This window comes from Mustelus asterias, chromosome 21 (assembly GCF_964213995.1).
Source record: "Mustelus asterias chromosome 21, sMusAst1.hap1.1, whole genome shotgun sequence".
NCBI classification, from domain to species: Eukaryota; Metazoa; Chordata; class Chondrichthyes; order Carcharhiniformes; family Triakidae; genus Mustelus; species Mustelus asterias.
Genome location: NC_135821.1, coordinates 1,310,274 through 1,327,966, shown reverse-complemented (window position 1 = coordinate 1,327,966; position 17,693 = coordinate 1,310,274). Strand labels below are relative to the sequence as shown.

At 46.6% G+C, this 17,693-nt stretch overlaps 1 protein-coding gene across 1 annotated transcript in view; it reads right to left on the bottom strand.

Annotated features, from left to right (window-relative positions):
- The window catches only part of emc10 (ER membrane protein complex subunit 10), a 59,955-nt gene extending 43,082 nt beyond the window's left edge, over positions 1-16,873 (bottom strand). The window contains exons 1-4 of the mRNA XM_078237267.1: positions 16,699-16,873; positions 5,047-5,113; positions 3,483-3,595; positions 2,520-2,618 (exon numbers count right to left, since the gene is read on the bottom strand). Of these exons, the coding sequence (XP_078093393.1) occupies positions 2,520-2,618; positions 3,483-3,595; positions 5,047-5,113; positions 16,699-16,779 (360 nt within the window). The 5' untranslated portion in view covers positions 16,780-16,873. The remainder of the gene's footprint in view (positions 1-2,519; positions 2,619-3,482; positions 3,596-5,046; positions 5,114-16,698) is intronic.
- Between the last annotated feature and the right edge of the window lie 820 nt (positions 16,874-17,693).

Genomic DNA, 17,693 nt, shown 5'->3' with positions numbered 1-17,693 from the left:
CTTCTAGTCCCCATGGGGCAGCACAGTGGTTAGCACCGCTGCCTTATGGCGCCAGGGACCTGGGTTTGATTCCTGGCTTGGGTCACTGTCTGTGTGGAGTCTGCACGTTCTCCCCGTGCTTGTGTGGGTTTCCTCCGGGTGCTCCGGTTTCCTCCCATAGTCCGAAAGACGTGCTGGTTAGGTGCATTGGCCATACCAAATTCTCCCTCAGTGTGACCGGATAGGCGCCGGAGTGTGGCGACTAGGAGATTTTCATAGTAACTTCATTGCAGTATTAATGTAAACCTACTGTGACTAATAAATAAATAATATTAATAAATAGCCTCTGACACTAAGGGGCTATTTTGCATAGCCAATCAACTTAACTTGCATATTTTTGGAGTGTGGGAGGACACCAAGGGAAAGTGAGGAGCAAATAGTGAGCTCCTCTTAGCAGACCAATGCAGGAATAAAACTAAGCAGCTGTATTTAACCGATGGATATCCTGCCAGCCAATGGATAAATCAGTTGCACGGCTAACAGGAGTGGACAGATTTACCAACAGGCAGATGCCAGAGCGTTGCCATCTATTAGGGCGTGTATTCTCTTTCAGTCCTTATCTGTTGCAGTTTGTGAACAAGGGTGTGAAATCCACGCAGCTTTGGTCTGTGATTTGCTACCTTTGGGAAGGTGACAGGAATGTCATAAACAAGTTCAGATTACCAGCGGCCAGACATAAACCGGCAATAAAGTCTATAACTGAACAACCTTCCACTTCACTCAACAATCCTAGATCAAAATCCTTGAGCTTTAAATGAAAACTTCAAAAAAAAAATAGAAATGATCCTTTTTCTGTTGCCTCTTGACACTATTCTTCCAACCCCAGATACTGGCGCTTTAGAAAGAGAAACACATCGAACCTGTTGGAATTTTTACAATAAATTTACTTCTTTTATAGAGTGAGCTTTTCCCTTGGCTACAACAGTGATTCGAGAAACAGAGAGAGAAACAGGAGTAAACCATTTTGCTCCTGGAGTCCATTCCCTTCAGTCATATCTGTGACCTAACTCCTCATACCAACCATTGCCTCGATATCCCTTAATAGCCATGGTTAACAAAAATCTATCATTCCCAGATTTCAAATTGCCTAGAATCAACTGTCACCTGCAGAAGAAAATTCCATACTTCCACCATCCTTTAGCGCTCCACTCCTGAAAGATTTAATTTTTAGGCCATGTCCCCTGGTCCTAGATGCCCCAGTATGAAGTTTAACAACACCAGGTTAAAGTCCAACAGGTTTATTTGGTGGGCTTTTGCTACCAAATAAACCTGTTGGACTTTAACCTGGTGTTGTTAAACTTCTTATTGTGTTTACCCCAGTCCAACGCCGGCATCTCCACATCATGCCTAGATGCCCCAACCAGGAAACAGTTTCTTTCCATCTACCTCATCAGTTGCCCTTAATTCTTTGAAAACTTCAATCAAATTCCCCTTAACCTTTCAAAAGCCGGATCTTTTAAAACAGCCAGAACTGTCAGTCGATTTAAATCACAGCATAAAACATGAGACTGAGAGGTTTTTTTTGCATTCGTTAATGCATTACGGCACTTTCTCCAAAGGAAAAAGTACTGTAGTGCATGACAACACTTACACAATCATGTTCAACATAAAGGTCAATTTACCCTTGCAGAATAGTTCCCCATGATGAATCACCGCATTAAAAATACACCTACACATACATTCTCCATGTTTCACCTTTGGCAATTCTTCCTTAATTTCCTGAATCACAAGGAGGTCGAATCCACTTTTTGACTTTTGCCTTCTTTGCTACACCATAACCACTCACTTTGTGGAAATCGCGAACGCAAGCATGTCATTCATCACCCAGCCTCATGCCTCATCACTGTCAGTCCCAACTTGTTGCTTTACAAGTGTTCACGGTTCCTCACCACCTTCTCTTTTCCGCATCGCACCAGAAGAGGTAAAATAAGCTCTCAGGATTGCCACAAATACGTGCGACACGACAGTTATTCTCATATATTTATGCTTGACGTCTCTTTTTCAGTTAAGATGCCGGGTTAAGCACACTAGCCTTTCACCTCTGGGGCCAGAATCGAAATCCACCATCAGTGGAACTGATCAGTAAAAGGTTCTTCAGTTTGCTGTCCGCAGAGTACGAGGCAGGATTAATTTGGGTCATCTCAATTCATTTCCTGGTGGGTTGCCATAGCTATCCAAACATAACACCAAAGCATTAACCTCACCCAAGACATACTGCACAAGTGAAGCTGGTTGCGGAGACATGTACTGACACACATTGATTTTACTTTTCAAACAATGTTCTACATGGTAAGGAGTCTCACTGTAAGGAAAAACATCTCAATTTAAGTGATCCTTCGGGAAATAAACTACAACAGGAGTTCGCAATACGAGCAGCCTCCCCCCGCAGAAATTTATTCTGTATATTGAAACAAAGCCCTGTAATCACATTCTTCTCACTTCGTGGCTGAATTAGCGTGTCTACTTTTTCTGGTACTTACTACTCGAACAAAAGATGACACATAATCTGAAATCGTGCTCTCGCTGCCCAGTTTCCTTGGTATCCTGATCCGATACAGTCCATCCGTACCAGCCATATCCTATCAGTGATGGAAAAGAGACATCAATTATGGATAGATAGACAATGAGATCTTGATCAGTGAACAGTGCACCTAAAATGTTCAACACAAAATCAGTTTTCCAGATTCTACTGGCCTGTACAACATTTTTCTACTCATTTCTCCACGACTAAAGGAAGAACTTGCATGCATATAGCACCTTGAATTTTCAGAACATCCCAAACCACATTGTTTTTTACTCATTCATGGGACATGGGCATCACTGGCTGGCCAGCATTTATTGCCCATCCCTAGTTGCTCTTGTTCAGAGGGCGATTGAGAGTCAACCACATTGTTGTGGCTCTGGAGTCTACATGTAGGCCAGACTAGGTAAGCCTCACAATACTAGGTTAAAGTCCAACAGGTTTATTTGGACTCACGAGCTTTCGGAGCACTGCTCTGAAGGACATCCACAGACCTCTGGGGTAGAGAATTCCAAAGCATCCACAAACCTTCAAATTTCAGCTTAAATCGGGGAACAAACATGAGAAAGAAGCCGAGCATCTCGCTGGATCAAACTCCTACAACTCCCCAACAGCACGATAGGTGTACCTACACCACACAGACTACAGCGGTTCGAGAAGACGGCTCACCACCATCTTGTCAAGGGAATTAGGATGGGGAACAGATGCTAGCGACGCTAACATCCCATGAAATAATAAATTTGAAAAATGAAATATCAAATTTCTCTTGGGTAAAGGCCAACTACCAGTTCCTAGTGTGAGAGATTTTATTTACTTTAACCTGAGATTAAAGAATATCAAACATTTGTTAACTCTGAAACAATTGCTGCTCCATAAGGTTCAGAATTGTGACGTGGGAACATGGAAAGAGAACGCTCCTTACCCGGAGTTTAATCCTTTCATCCTCCGTCAGTTGTGTCTGAGTTAGCATGAGAGTGTTTTCTCGGCCTGGTCTCCACAGAAACGAGCCCCTCTTTTTATATTGAATGCTGTCATCTGCAATGATAAAACACGTCTTTATTGATCTCTGATGAGCTTTAATGTAATTAATTTCTGGAAGCATAAGTTTTTTTAAATTCATTTGTGAGACATGGGCATCGTTGGCTGGGCAGCATTTATTGCCCGTCCCTTGTTGCCCTTGAAGGGCAGTTGAGTGTCAACCACATTGCTGTGGCTCTGTTGACATGTTGACCAGACCAGGTAAGGACGGCAGATTTCCTTCCCTAAAGGATATTAGTGAACCAGATGGGCTTTTCTGACAATGGTTTCGTGGTCATCAGTAGATTCTTAATTCCAGATTTTTTTTTTATTGAATTCAAATTCCACCATCTCCCGTGGCGGGATTCGAACCCGGGTCCCCAGAACATTATCAGAGTTTTCTGGATTAATAGTCTAGCGATAATGCCACCAGGGCATCGCCTCCCGCCAGCATGTTGTCCTGGACCAACATGGAGAAGAATCGCTGAATAATAACTAGAAGCATTAACACTTGTGCGGTTTTCCCCTTGTTAACAAGGAGTAGTTAAACAAATTAAAGCAACCAAACTGTTCTTACAATGGAGGTCAACTAACTCAGAACAAGTCACAAATTAAATCATAGAATCATTGAACAGCACAGAACCAAAGGAGGCCCTTCAGCCCATCACGTCTGAACCAGCTCTTTTGGAGAGCAATCCAGTTAGTATCACTATCCCACTCATTCCCCATGCCCCTACATTTTTGTTTTAAGTATTTATCCAATTCTCTGGTGAAGGCTACTTTTGAATGTGTATTCCCCCCATGAGATAATGCAATCCAAAATCACAAAATCCCTAAAGTGCAGAAGGAGGCCATTCAGCCCTTCGGAGCCTGCAGGTGACAACAATCCCACCCAGGCCCTATCCCCATAACCCCATGTATTTGCCCTGCTAGTCCCCCCTGACATTGAAGGGCAATTTAGTCTGGCCAATCCACCTAATCAGCACATCTTTGGACGGTGGGAGGAAACCCAGGCAGATACGGGGAGAATGTGCAAACCCCACACAGACAGTCACCCGAGGCCAGAATTGAACCCAGGTCCCTGGCGCTGAGAGGCAGCAGTGCTAACCACTGTGCCACCCTGAAGACTTGTTGCATGAAAAGACTTTTTCTTCAGTTATTTTGCCATTAAATCCGTTGGCTGTAGTTATTAACTTTTCGGACACTGGAAATAATTTGATAAAGGGGGCAGAATTTCACGGCCTCACTCGTCCCAAAACCACAAAATCCCACCCGTGGTCAAATGATCTTCCCATTGTCCGCCCCTTGCCCACTCCGATTCCCGTGGCAGGCAAGACGGTAAAATTCCAGCCAGGATCTCCTAATGTATGCCTCAGCCGGGGCAATGACATCAACGGTGGAGATTTCCATTTGAGAAACGATACTCATTTGATAAAAAAAATCAGCTCTCATCAACTCTTTGGACTTACCAAATTCAAATGAGTGTTCAAGGGGCACAGACAGTCCTGCAATTTCAGAGTCTAAAACATCGCCCGGCTGAAAGAGAAGGAACAGAAATGACCAGTTGTGCACCACTGCAGCATGAGAGAATAGGTCACACACCCATTCTGTGCTCAGTAACAGCAGAGTCTAACAGTACACAATAACCTGGCTCACATTTAATTTAGCTATTTTAGAAACTGAAGGGATGGAGATAATTTTAAAAAACCATAGTTCACGCCATCATCAGGGTTTCAGAAGCAACGGAAAAGAGTAAATACCGATCGAAGCTTGGATTTAACTGCTTGAACGTTAAGGGTGAAAGCCAAGATAAGAAATTGAGCTTCTGGAAATAAAATAAATTTTGACAGAAGACGCACCACAACAGATTTGCATTTCAAGGAGTGAGGAGGAGGGGGAAAGGATGTATCAAATAATAAATTAAAAACTGAAAGGAGGGCGGAAAGGCACACAATATGAAAATACATTCAGCGCAAACTTCTTCCCTTTTTACGCTGCATTTATTTTATTGAAGGAAAATGAAGACTATGAAGTATTATATTGAGAGCTGGTATTTCAGTTCAGATACCAGGCACTCAATTGATAACAGGCCACCCTGGGACACCTTTGCCCAGTTATAATAGATTTCTTCTTTTTCCTTCAGTGTGGATCACGCAATGACTTAAGAAACGAGTAGAAGTAATCCAGTGCAAAACCTCTAATGCCTGCCTGCAGCATTCCTGCTCCCCTGTGTCGCTGCAGCAAGAGGGGCAGTGTTCAGTCAAACCGCTGCCCACAGACAAAATGAAAATGCACCAAATGACCCATGAGGGGAATGGTTCGAATCCATTCCCCATCAATTATGGCGCAACACACTCAAAGAGTTGCATTTAGATAAGCTCAGGGCACCTCAAAGAACATTAAAGCCAAGAACTTTACTGGCCAGAGCACCTGTTCTTCTTCAATATACTGCTATTGAATCTTATAAGTCCACCTAATATATAACATAATCAACCATCTCACGGACAGTGCAGCACTATCTCAGTACCGCACTCTCTCAGTACCACACTCTCTCAGTCCTGAGATTTTGCGCTCCCGTCTCTGGAGTGGGACGTAAACCCACAACCTTCAGACTCGAGAGGAGAAAGTGGTACCCACTGAGTTACAGCTAAACCCCTATCTGTGAAACTCAAGCCCCTGGATACTTCTCCACAGCTCTGCTGAGTGAAGGGATTTTGAAGGTGGCATCTTATTATATCTGTTAAAAGATGAGATGCAATTATTGACATTGTTGTTGGTGATGCAGTGCTATTAACGGGATTGTAGTGATCTGCAACCGTAGGCAGATGATCTTATTTTGCATTGGGTACTTTCAAAATATTGTAATTACCCAGCAGTGCAACTGAAGACTTTGCATTTAAAACCAAGCTTGTGTTTAGAGAAAGTATTATGAGCTGTGTAACACTAGTACGCGATGAATTGAAAGCATCAAACAGGCATATCAGCACCAATATTACAAAGCAATGCCTAAGAGCAACCATTTCAATTGGATTTTACTGCTGACAGGCTAAAGAAGCCTCGAGACAGTGTAGTACTCGCTCATTAGGAGGGATGACATCTCAAGTTAAAAGTCAGCTTCTGGCGACTATTCGCATTTACAAGATGTACCACGGGGCCTGCGCTTTACGGTGGCACAGTGGTTAGCACTGCTGCCTCACAGCGCCAGGGACCCGGATTCGATTCCCGCCTTGAATGACTGTGCGGAGTCTGCATGTTCTCCCTGTGTCTGCGTGGGTTTCCTCCGGGTGCTCCCATTTCTTCCCACAGTCCGAAAGATGTGCAGGTTAGGTGCATTGGCCGTGCTAAATTCTCTCTCAGTGTACCCGAACTGGGGGATTTTCACAGCAACTTGATCGCAGTGTTAATGTAAGCCTACTTGTGACATTAATAAATAAATTTAAATTTTTAAATCTTAGAGCCAAAGATACATTTTCCTTAGTGCCAAATATTTTGAGGGATTGAAAGTTTTCTGATTTGATTTATTGTCAAATGTATTAGTCTACAGTGAAGAGTATTGTTTCTTGTGCGCTATATAGACAGAGCATACCGTTCATAGAAAAGGAAAGGAGTGCAGAATGTAGTGTTTCAGTCATGGCTAGGGTGAAGAGAAAGATCAACTTAATGCTGGTTTCTAAGCACACCTAAACCTCGATAATATCAAACAACTATGAGACTGTGTGCGTCATTAATGCAGATGGGTATCAGAAATTAGTATGCAGTAAACCACAGGGTAATGGCACATGGTACACATTATACTGCAGCTGTGGTAGAAACCTGCAGCTTCTCTGGGAGCAAGTACTACACATGTGTCTTATTTTAAGCACCGCTCATAATCAGTGACAAAATCATTTCAGATAGTTCCAATTAAGAATTCTGCTTCAGAGATCACCATGTCGAGGTGAGGGCAATGAAGAGTAAAAATGGAAAACTGATGCTGTGCGGTACGGGAGATTTGCACACCGTTGTTTTACTGAAGGAACCTGGATTTGAATCCAAGCCCAGGTGGTTAACTGAGAGGCCGGTATTGTGAAGATGATCAGGGGAGATATCCCTGACGTCCTGGCCAATGTTTATATCTCAGTCAACATCAAAAATAATTTATTTGTCCTTATTGCATGGCTGCGTGTGGGATCTTACTGTGCGTAAATTATCTGCACAATACCTACGTTACAACAGTGACTATATTCCAAAATTGGTTGCAGAGCGAGTGCTTTGGAACATCATGTACAGCACCACAGAAACCGAAATTTCTTTCTTTCTTTGACACCCCACCTTTGTCCTGACAGTGCGTGAGTTCTACTCTGTCGCAGGCTGTTCTCATACCAATTCTGATGCAAACAAAATGTGCTCCATTCCTAGACACTGACATCTGAAAGTCTGGATTTCTGAGATCAATGCAATGTAAAGTTTATTTATTAGTCACAAGTAGGCTTACATTCACATTGAAGTGAAGTTACTGTGAAAATCCCCTAGTTGCCACACTCCGGCGCCTGTTCACGAACACCGAGAGAGAATTTAGCACGGCCAATGCACCTAACCAGCACATCTTTCGGACTGAGAGGGGAAACCGGAGCACCTGGAAGTAAACCCGTGCAGACACGGGGAGAACGTGCAGACTCCGCACAGACAGTGGCCCAAGCCGGGAATCGAACCCGGCTCCCTGGCGCTGTGAGGCAGCAGCGCTAACCAGTGTGCCACCCAATGTGAATCCTCATCACAGTGATGGGCTATCCCCTGGCTCTGAAACGATTTTAACCCACGCCATTTGCTACACTTGTCTTGATCAATTTCTAACATTTGGCACAGATTGAAATGTTACTGTAAGCGCTGTCAGAGATAAGCAAAAGTAAAAGCTAGCTGTCTGGAAACTGGACACCTCAGTTCAACTGAACCCTGAGAAGGATTCAGACTTGAGAAGCAGACTGAGTACTTGCAGACACGTCTGAACAGGTGTAGGCCATCATATGAATACTTGAACTTTGATTTTATCTTCTTGCCACCCTAGCCTAAATTTCTCCTCTCCAGGAGGTATATTGAGATAGACGGGTGACAGGAAACTTCTGGTAACTAGTGTCTTTTCCTCACGCACGGCCCTCGGCAGCAGGTGGCAGTTGGCGACATAGAATCCCTACATTGCAGAAGGAAGCCATTCGGCCCATCGAGTCTGCTCCGACCACAATCCCATCCAGGCCCTAACCCTGTAATCCCACATATTTACCCTGCTAATCCCCTGACACTAGGGCCAATTTAGCATGGCCAATCCACCTAACCCGCACATCCTGTCGGAGGAAACCGGAGTACCCGGAGAAAACTCACACAGACACAGGGAGAACATGCAAACTCCACAGAGACTGTAATCTTAGCCCGGAATTGAACCCGGTTCCCTGGCGCTGTGAGGCAGCAGTGCTAACCACTGTGCCACCATGCCATCCCGATGACATGGGATACCATAGCTGACTACAATTCTGTCTTCACACGATATCCGCAGACATACTTTTCAGTGAGGGTGCACCCATGGTGAATTTGTTGCTCTTTAAGCTATATGATGTGGGACAAATAAACTTGTCATGTCTATTGCCATTCCAACTGAGGTCTAACTAAGTCGAGACTCAGATTGGGCCTGGGACATCTAAGGTCACCCTGGACGTGAGTGTGGGTCAGTTTCACAATGGACGGTGAACATGCGAACAGAATTGGAAAGGATTTCTACGGTGGCACAGTGGTTATCACTGCTGCCTCACAATGCCAGGGTCCCGGGTTTGATTCCCGGCTTGGGTCACTGTCTGTGTGGAGTTTACACATTCTCCCCATGTCCTTCGGGTGCTCTGGTTTCCTCCCACACACCAAAAGATGTGCTGATTAGGTGCATTGGCCATGCTAAATTCTCCCTCAGTGTACCCGAGCAAGCGCCGGAGAGTGACGACTAGAGGATTTTCACAGTAACTTCATTGCAGTGTTAATGTAAACCTACTTGTTACACAGATAAAATAAACTTTTTTTTTAAAAGTAAAAGAGTTGTTTCTTTAAAATTACCAAGTGTTGTCAACACTAAGTCACAGAATCCAGGAATTATTCATCGGCCCTCGGAAAATCCCTTCATCATAAAGCACTTTTCCCCGCTTTGAATATGGTTTTCTGTAACTGGAGAATGGAATGGAGCCAAGGTCAGTACTTCAGTCAATGCATGAACTTCCCTCTGCTTTAACTCACCCCCAATACGCCCACACACCAAGGATAAGGTGACATCTGTCCACTTCCCCAGTGTCCATTTTAAAAGCGCAGTATGGACTGCCCCATGAAGGGAAAGTTAATGTTCAATCCACTGCAGCAGCCAAAGGCACCGGACACACCAATTCTATCTAAAGCAGCTACAACCCAAACTCACCATCTCAAACAGAAATACAAATCAGATAGAGTCAGATTTGCAGAGAAGCTTTTTTCTTTAAGTAATATATCGCGCAGAATATGGTTTCAGTTCCAGAGTCACAAACCAGCAAAACCTACAATATCCCTTCCTGAAAACTCCCCAAACTCTTTTCCACCCCACCTCCCATTAACTCCTCACCACATTAACACATTGGACATCACCTGCCCTTCGTGAAAAGATTTGTTCAGAAAAACATCTTTAACCACAAGGTTTAGTTTAGGGCGGCACGGTAGCACAGTGGTTAGCACTGCTGCCTCACAGCGCCAGGGACCCGGGTTCGATTCCCGGCTTGGGATCACTGTCTGTGCGGAGTTTGCACGTTCTCTCCGTGTCTGCGTGGGTTTCCTCCGGGTGCTCTGGTTTCCTCCCACAGTCTAAAGATTAGGTTGATTGGCCGTACTAAATTGGCCCTTAGTGTCAGGGGGATTAGCACCGTAAATATGAAGGGTTATGGGGTTGGGACCTGGGTGAGATTGTTGTCGGTGCAGGCTTGATGGGCCAAATGGCCTCCTTCTGCACTGTGCTTCTCTGATTCTGTAATTCACAGTGCAATCGAGCAGTGGTCAGCACGCAATGTCCAGACCCTGAGGGAAAGAGGGGATGGTGGATCATGCCGGATGGTTCCCTGAACACTGTCGAAGAGTCATCTGACAGAATACCTCATTGTCAGAACTTGCAAAAGAGCACCAAAATCTAGCTTGGCTGGTCCCATCAGATCCTTCATGCACGCCCAAAGCCTCAGCGCTGCCACACTCTGCCCTCGGAGCGGCTGCAGGGGGGCGCGGGATGAGACGGTCGCACATCTCCTAATGGAATAAAGTTTTGCAAAGAAGGCCTTGAGAGAAATGCAGTGGTATTTATCCAGGTTCACCCCATGCAGCTCCGTGACACAGTGCTCTACAGGCTGTTCCCAGGGACGCAGAGTGAGACAAACATCAACTGTTGTTGATCATCAACTCGGTGAAAAATGCTCTTTGGTCTGCCCGAAATTTGTTTGAAAATTCCAGTGCAAAAAGTTGTCCTTGACCAAGCGTTGCAGACCGGCACATTCCAAAACACAGGACTACATGCTGAGGATCGCACGCAGCTGCCAAGACGCAATGGGGAAAGGCCACAATGTAAAGCTTTGCAGGAAAGGTACGCCGAGGGGCTAAGAGGTGGGTAAAACCCCTCGGACTGTGTTTAATCCTAACCGTATGCAGCTATTGAATCACCGCAGAGCTCAACATGACGGATGTATATAGATTGTAGAATTGTAATCCCTGTAATGAAAATCTTGAAATATTCTCATTATCGAACTGAAACTCCTCAGAGTGCATCTTGATCTCTGGAGAAAATGTGAACACTATTGCACTTTCCTGTTAGAATAACTTGAAATATTTTTGCAATGTTTCTTTCAGATTTTGTGAACAAAGTATGTTTTTGCAAAATAAAACCACATTCTCCCCGTGTCTGCATGGATTTCCTCCGGGTGTTCCAGTTTCCTTCCACAGTCCAAAGGTGTGTGCGGGTTAGGATGATTGGCCATGCTAAACTGACTCTAGTGTCAGGGCATTAGCAGGGTAAACATGTGGGGTTACGGGAGTAGGGCCTGGGTGGGATTGTGGTCGGTGCAGACTCGATGGGCCGAATGGCCTCCTTCTGCACTGCAGGATTTCTATGATTCTACTTACACAAGGCACTGAACATTGCTGAAGAGGCACAAGCTATCATCTCAAATGATGTTTTTACCGGTTTCACTTCATAGACCATAGATAGATTCATAGATTCCCTACAGTGCAGTAGGAGGTCATTTGACCAATCTGATAGTTTATCCAGGCTCTATCTCCCCTGCCCTATCCACGTAGCCTCACACATTTACCATGGCTTACCCAGCTAATCTACACATCTTTGGACAACAAGGGGCAATTTACCATAACCAATCCACCTTGCCTGCACGTCTTTCGGACTGTGGGAGGAAACCGGAGCACCCGGAGGAAACCCACGCAGACACGGGGAGAGCATGCAGACTCCACACAGACAGTGACCCGAGGCCAGAATTGAACCGGGGTCCCTGGCGCTGTGAGGCAGCAATGCTAACCCACTGTGTCACCGTGCCGCGGTGCACTTCAGATGCAGCGCATCAGGGAAAAGGTGCTTGGGCCAACAAAAGCCTTTTAGCGATCGGCGGGTTTGTACAGCGCTCCCAACACATTGGTATTGCAGGCGGCCAGCAGGAAAAAGAAACAGCTAATTGGCCGATCTAAAGATGGTTAAGGTTCTGACTGTTAATTAGCCTGCAAGTTCTGCCAGGACTTCACAATGCTCTCTCTGGAAAGAACAGCAAAAACACTTGCAACTTGGAAAACGAGAATGCAGTCAGATCAAAAGATTCATTTCCCAATTAGTCCAAGATTTCTGCTCTTCAAACAGAAAAAAAACCCTCGGAAGGAAACAATTGTCCTTCATTTCGGAATACTATTTAGACATTAATGGCTTTGATTTGATGACATGTTCACAAATCCACCACACAGCACGATAAGAGTTTTAGAATAACTGCACAGGGAATGGCAGTCACCGTTATGTTAAATATTCTATCAATCCAAAGAATCCTATACATTTGCTGAGTACCCATCTGGGGTATATCTGAATATCGACATGACCTTCTGCATGTATGATTGTCTGCAGCAAATGGCTGTATTTATAAAATCATAGCAGGAGTTCAGTTGTACCTCTGCCAGATCTGTGGAAGAACGCTATCCGATTAATCACACTTCCTGCCACTTTCCCCATAACCCTCCCATTCAGGCATTTATCCAAGTACTTTTTGAGCGTCATTATCGGATACGTTTCCGCTACCCTTTCAGGCACAGCACTCCAAATCAATACAACACCTAGTGAGAAAAATCTCTGATCGCCTCTCTGATTATTTTGCCAATTACCTTAAAGCCCTGATCTCCAGTTACCAACCCTGCAGCCATTGGAAACAGTTTTGCTTTGTTTATTCCAGCAACATCCTTCATAGCTTCAAACATCTTTATCAAATCTCAGCTCCAAAGAGAACAATCACATCTTCTCCAGTGTTTCATAGCTGAAGACCCTCGCTGCCATTCTAGTAAATCTTAGTGGCTACTACTGCTGCCTCACTGCGCCAGGGACGCAGGTTCAATTCAGGCCTTGGGTCACTGTCTGTGTGGAACTTGCACCTTTTCTCCATGTCTGTGTGGGTTTCCTCCAGGTGCTCAGCTTTAAGAACATAAGAAATAGGAGCAGGAGTAGGCCATCTAGCCCCTCGAGCCTGCCCCGCCATTCAATAGGATCATGGCTGATCTGAAGTGGATCAGTTCCACTTACCCGCCTGATCCCTATAACCCCTAATTCCCTTACCGATCAGGAATCCATCTATCTGTGATTTAAACATATTCAACGAGGTAGCCTCCACCACTTCAGTGGGCAGAGAATTCCAGAGATTCACCACCCTCTGAGAGAAGAAGTTCTTCCTCAACTCTGTCCGAAACTGACCCCCCCTTTATTTTGAGGCTGTGCCCTCTAGTTCTAGCTTCCTTTCTAAGTGGAAAGAATCTCTCCACCTCTACCCTATCCAGCCCCTTCATTATCTTATAGGTCTCTATAAGATCCCCCCTCAGCCTTCTAAATTCCAACGAGTACAAACCCAATCTGCTCAGTCTCTCCTCATAATCAACACCCCTCATCTCTGGTATCAACCTGTTGAACCTTCTCTGCACTCCCTCCAAGGCCTGCACTCCTCCCACAGTCTGCACTCCTCCCACAGTCCAAAGATGTGTAGGTAGATGGATTGGCTATGCTAAATTGCCCCTTCGTGTCCAAGGATGCGTAGGTTGGGTGGATTGGCCGTGCTAAATTGCCCCTTAGTGTCCAAAGATGTGTAGGTTGGGTGGATTGGCCATGCTAAATTGCCCCTAAGTGTGTCAAGATTTGTACGTTAGGTGGATTAGCCATGGTAAATATGCAGGCATGGGCAACTTGCTCTTCCCAAGAGTCAATGCAGACATGGGCCGAATGGCCCTCTCTTGCACTGTAGGGATTCTATGGTTCCTCTACACCCTCGCCGTGGCCATGGAACCATTTCTAGTCTGCAGTAGCTACAATTGTACACAATGCTCCAGGTGCAGCTGTAAGTGTATTGACGGGAATGCAGAAACAAAAGCACCTGTTCACAACATGCGAGGCTTGTTGTACACATGAATAATTTCAGCTGTTCAGATGAGGGAATTATTTAATTATGAGTGTCACAAGTAGGCTGACATTAACACTGCAATGAAGTTACTGTGAAAATCCCCTAGTCACCACACTCAGGTGTCTGTTTGGGTACACTGAGGGAGAATTTAGCACGGCCAATGCACCTACCCAGCAGGTCTTTCGGACTGTGGGTGGAAACCGGAGCACCCGGAGGAAACCCACGCAGACACGGGGAGAACGTGCAGACTCCGCACAGACAAGCTGGGAATCGAGCCCAGGTCCCTGACGCTGTGAGACAGCAGAGCTAACCACTGTGCCGTATCTGCATACATGCAAATAAGAGAAACCCATGGATGTACAAATGCAGATATCGCTGCAGAAGAGACGTGGGCAGTCAGAGCAAACAACCCACTCAGCCACATTTGACCTAGACCCGCTGAAGGCCATGTTAGCCAGAAACAGATGCAGACCTATGAGGGGATCAACATGCACTGCCCACTCTGCACCGGGCGGTCAAAGTTCAGAGCAAGAGCACAGCAGAAACTGAGGTGCAGCCACTTCAAATAATGCAAAAAGGGCTTCAAGCTCTTACACTGTGCAGATGGGGCACAGACTCTTAAAGAAATAATTTAAAGTTTATTCATCAGTGTCACAAGTAGGCTTACATCAACACTGCAATGATGTTACTGTGAAAATCCCCCAATCACCACACTCCGGCACCTGTTCGGGTACACCGAGGGAGAATTTTGCATGGCCAACGCACCTAACCAGCACGTCTTTCGGACCGTGGGGGGAAACCGGAGCACCCGGAGGAAACCCACGCAGACGTGTGCAGATTACACACAGACAGTGACCCATGGCCTGAACTGAACCGGCTCCCTGGTGCTGAGGCCGCAGCGCTGTGCCACCCAGAAGTTACAAAACCGGCTGGGCGGGGATGCTCCATGCACCGCTCTCCATGCCAAATTCCCAATTATACAGATCTCAATATCCCAATTCTCCAACACAGAAGGACCACCATTAGGGAATCCTGCCTCAACATAAACCTACTGAGTCTTTTGTAGTATAATTTGGATAAATGTGAGGTTATCCACTTTGGTAGCAAAAACAGGAAGGCACATTTTTAATCTGAATGGCCATAAATGAGGAGAGAGGTATGTTCAGCAAGACCTTGGTGTCCTCATGCACCAGTCACTGAGGTGAGCATGCAAGTGCAACAGACGGTGAAGGCGGCAAATGGTCTGTTGGCCCTCACAGCGCACGAATTTGAGTATAGAGATAGGGATGTTTTGACCACATCTGGAGTAGCGTGTGCAGTTTTCTGAGGAAGGATGTCCTTGCTATAGGGGGGGTGCAATGAAGGTTTACCAGGCTGATTCCTGTGAAGGCAGGTCTGTCATACGAGGAGAGATTAAGTCAGTTAGGATTATATTCATTAGAGTTTAGAAGAGTGAGAGGGAATCTCAAAGAAACTTATAAAATTCTAACAGGGAGAGACAGGGTAGATTCAGAAAGAATGTTTCCAGTGGTGGGAGAGTCCAGGTCTAGGGGTCAAAGTTTGAGGATAAGGGGTAAACCTTTTAGAACTGAGGTGAGGAGAAATTTCTTCACCCAAAGGGTGGTGAATGTGTGGAATTCGCTACCACAGGAAGCAATTGCACAAAGTTTTGAGCCAAAACTTTGTGCAATTTCAAGAAGAAATTAGATATAGCTCTTGGGGCTAAAGGGATCGAGGGATATGGCGGGGGGGGGGGGGGGGGGGGGAGGTGGGAAATCAGGATATTAAATTTGATGATCAGCCATGGTCATGATAAATGGCGGAGCAGACTCGAAGGGCCGAATGGCCTACTCCTGCTTATAGTTTCTATGTTGCCAGGCGCCCAGAGCCCCGGCCTGTGCCGTCACCAGGCACCCGGGGCCCCACCGTGGCCGTCGCCAGGCGCCCGGGGCCCCACCGTGCCCATCACCAGGCACCCGACCGTGCCCGTCGCCAGGGGCCCCACCATGCCCGTCACCAGGCGCCTGGGGCCCCACCGTGCCCGTCACCAGGCACCCAGGGCCCGACCGTGCCCGTCGCCAGGGGCCCCACCATGCCCGTCACCAGGCGCCTGGGGCCCCACCGTGCCCGTCACCAGGCACCCAGGGCCCGACCGTGCCTGTCGCCAGGCACCCAGGGCCCGACCGTGCCCGTTGCCAGGCACCCAGGGCCCGACAGTGCCCGTTGCCAGGCACCCAGGGCCCGACAGTGCCCGTTGCTAGGCACCAAGAGCCGGCCTGTGGCCGTTGCTAGGCACTGATTAACAGCTGCACTCGCGCAGCCGCAGTTCAAATCGCGGCCCCAACGTTCCATCCTCAACGGCCGGCCCAACGGCTCCCGCCACCAGCAGCTCTCACACCGGCCTCGCGTGTCGGTGACAATTCCCCCCCCCGCCCCCTGCCAGGCCCGCTCGCTCACCCTCCTGGAGTTGCAGAGACCGGCGCCGAGGAGAGTGAGGAGCAGCAAACAGCTCAGCGCCCGCCCGCCAGGCCCCTCCATCGCCGCGCAGCCACACAGGGAAACGACAGCGCCCGGTGCAGCGTGGGATACTGGAGGACCCCGGGCGAGTAGAACGCCGGGATTCCGGCGGACCGTGTGCGCGTGGCCCGCCGGGATACTGGAGGACCGTACGCCACAGAACGTGGAGCGTGCTGGGATATTGGAGGATCGCTTCTGAGGCGGCTGGAGGTCCAGCAGGTGGCTGACCCTGTTGCTATAGAACAATCTATAGAGGCGAGAAGCAGCAGGAGGCCATTCGGCCGTTTGAGCCTTCTCTACCATTCATTTTGATCATGGCTGATCATCAAATTCAATATCCTGACCCTCCCCATCGCCCCATATCCCTTTAGCCCCAAAAACGACATCTAATTTATTCTTGAAATTATTTGGCCTCAACTACTTTCTGTGGTAGTGAATTCCCCACCTTCACCACTCTCTGGATGAAGGAATTTCTTCTCACCTTAATATGTCTGTTCAGAATGTTATATACCAACAGAGTTAGCATTATTGGTAGCGAGATTATTACTTGAATGGGTGTGGTGGATTGGCTATGCTAAATTTTCCCTTAGCATCCAAAGATGTGCTGGTCAGTCAGCGACACCCATGTCCCACGAATGAAGTAAAAAAAAGTTTTTTAATGAATTTCGGGACAATGTGCTGGGCCAATACTGCAGGCTGCCCATGATGTACACTTCCAAATTATTCAGAATTAGCCAGGCAGGTATCCTGAGTTTAAACAAAAGAACAACACAAGTTTATTGGTCTTACTGCACAAATTTAAAAAAAACTAAAGATGTACTATTCATACATCACACACATTCCCAGGGCTCATATGGACACCATCTGCCATGGTGGGATTCGAACCCAGATCACTAGCTGAGTTTCTGGATTAATAGTCTAGTGATAATACCACT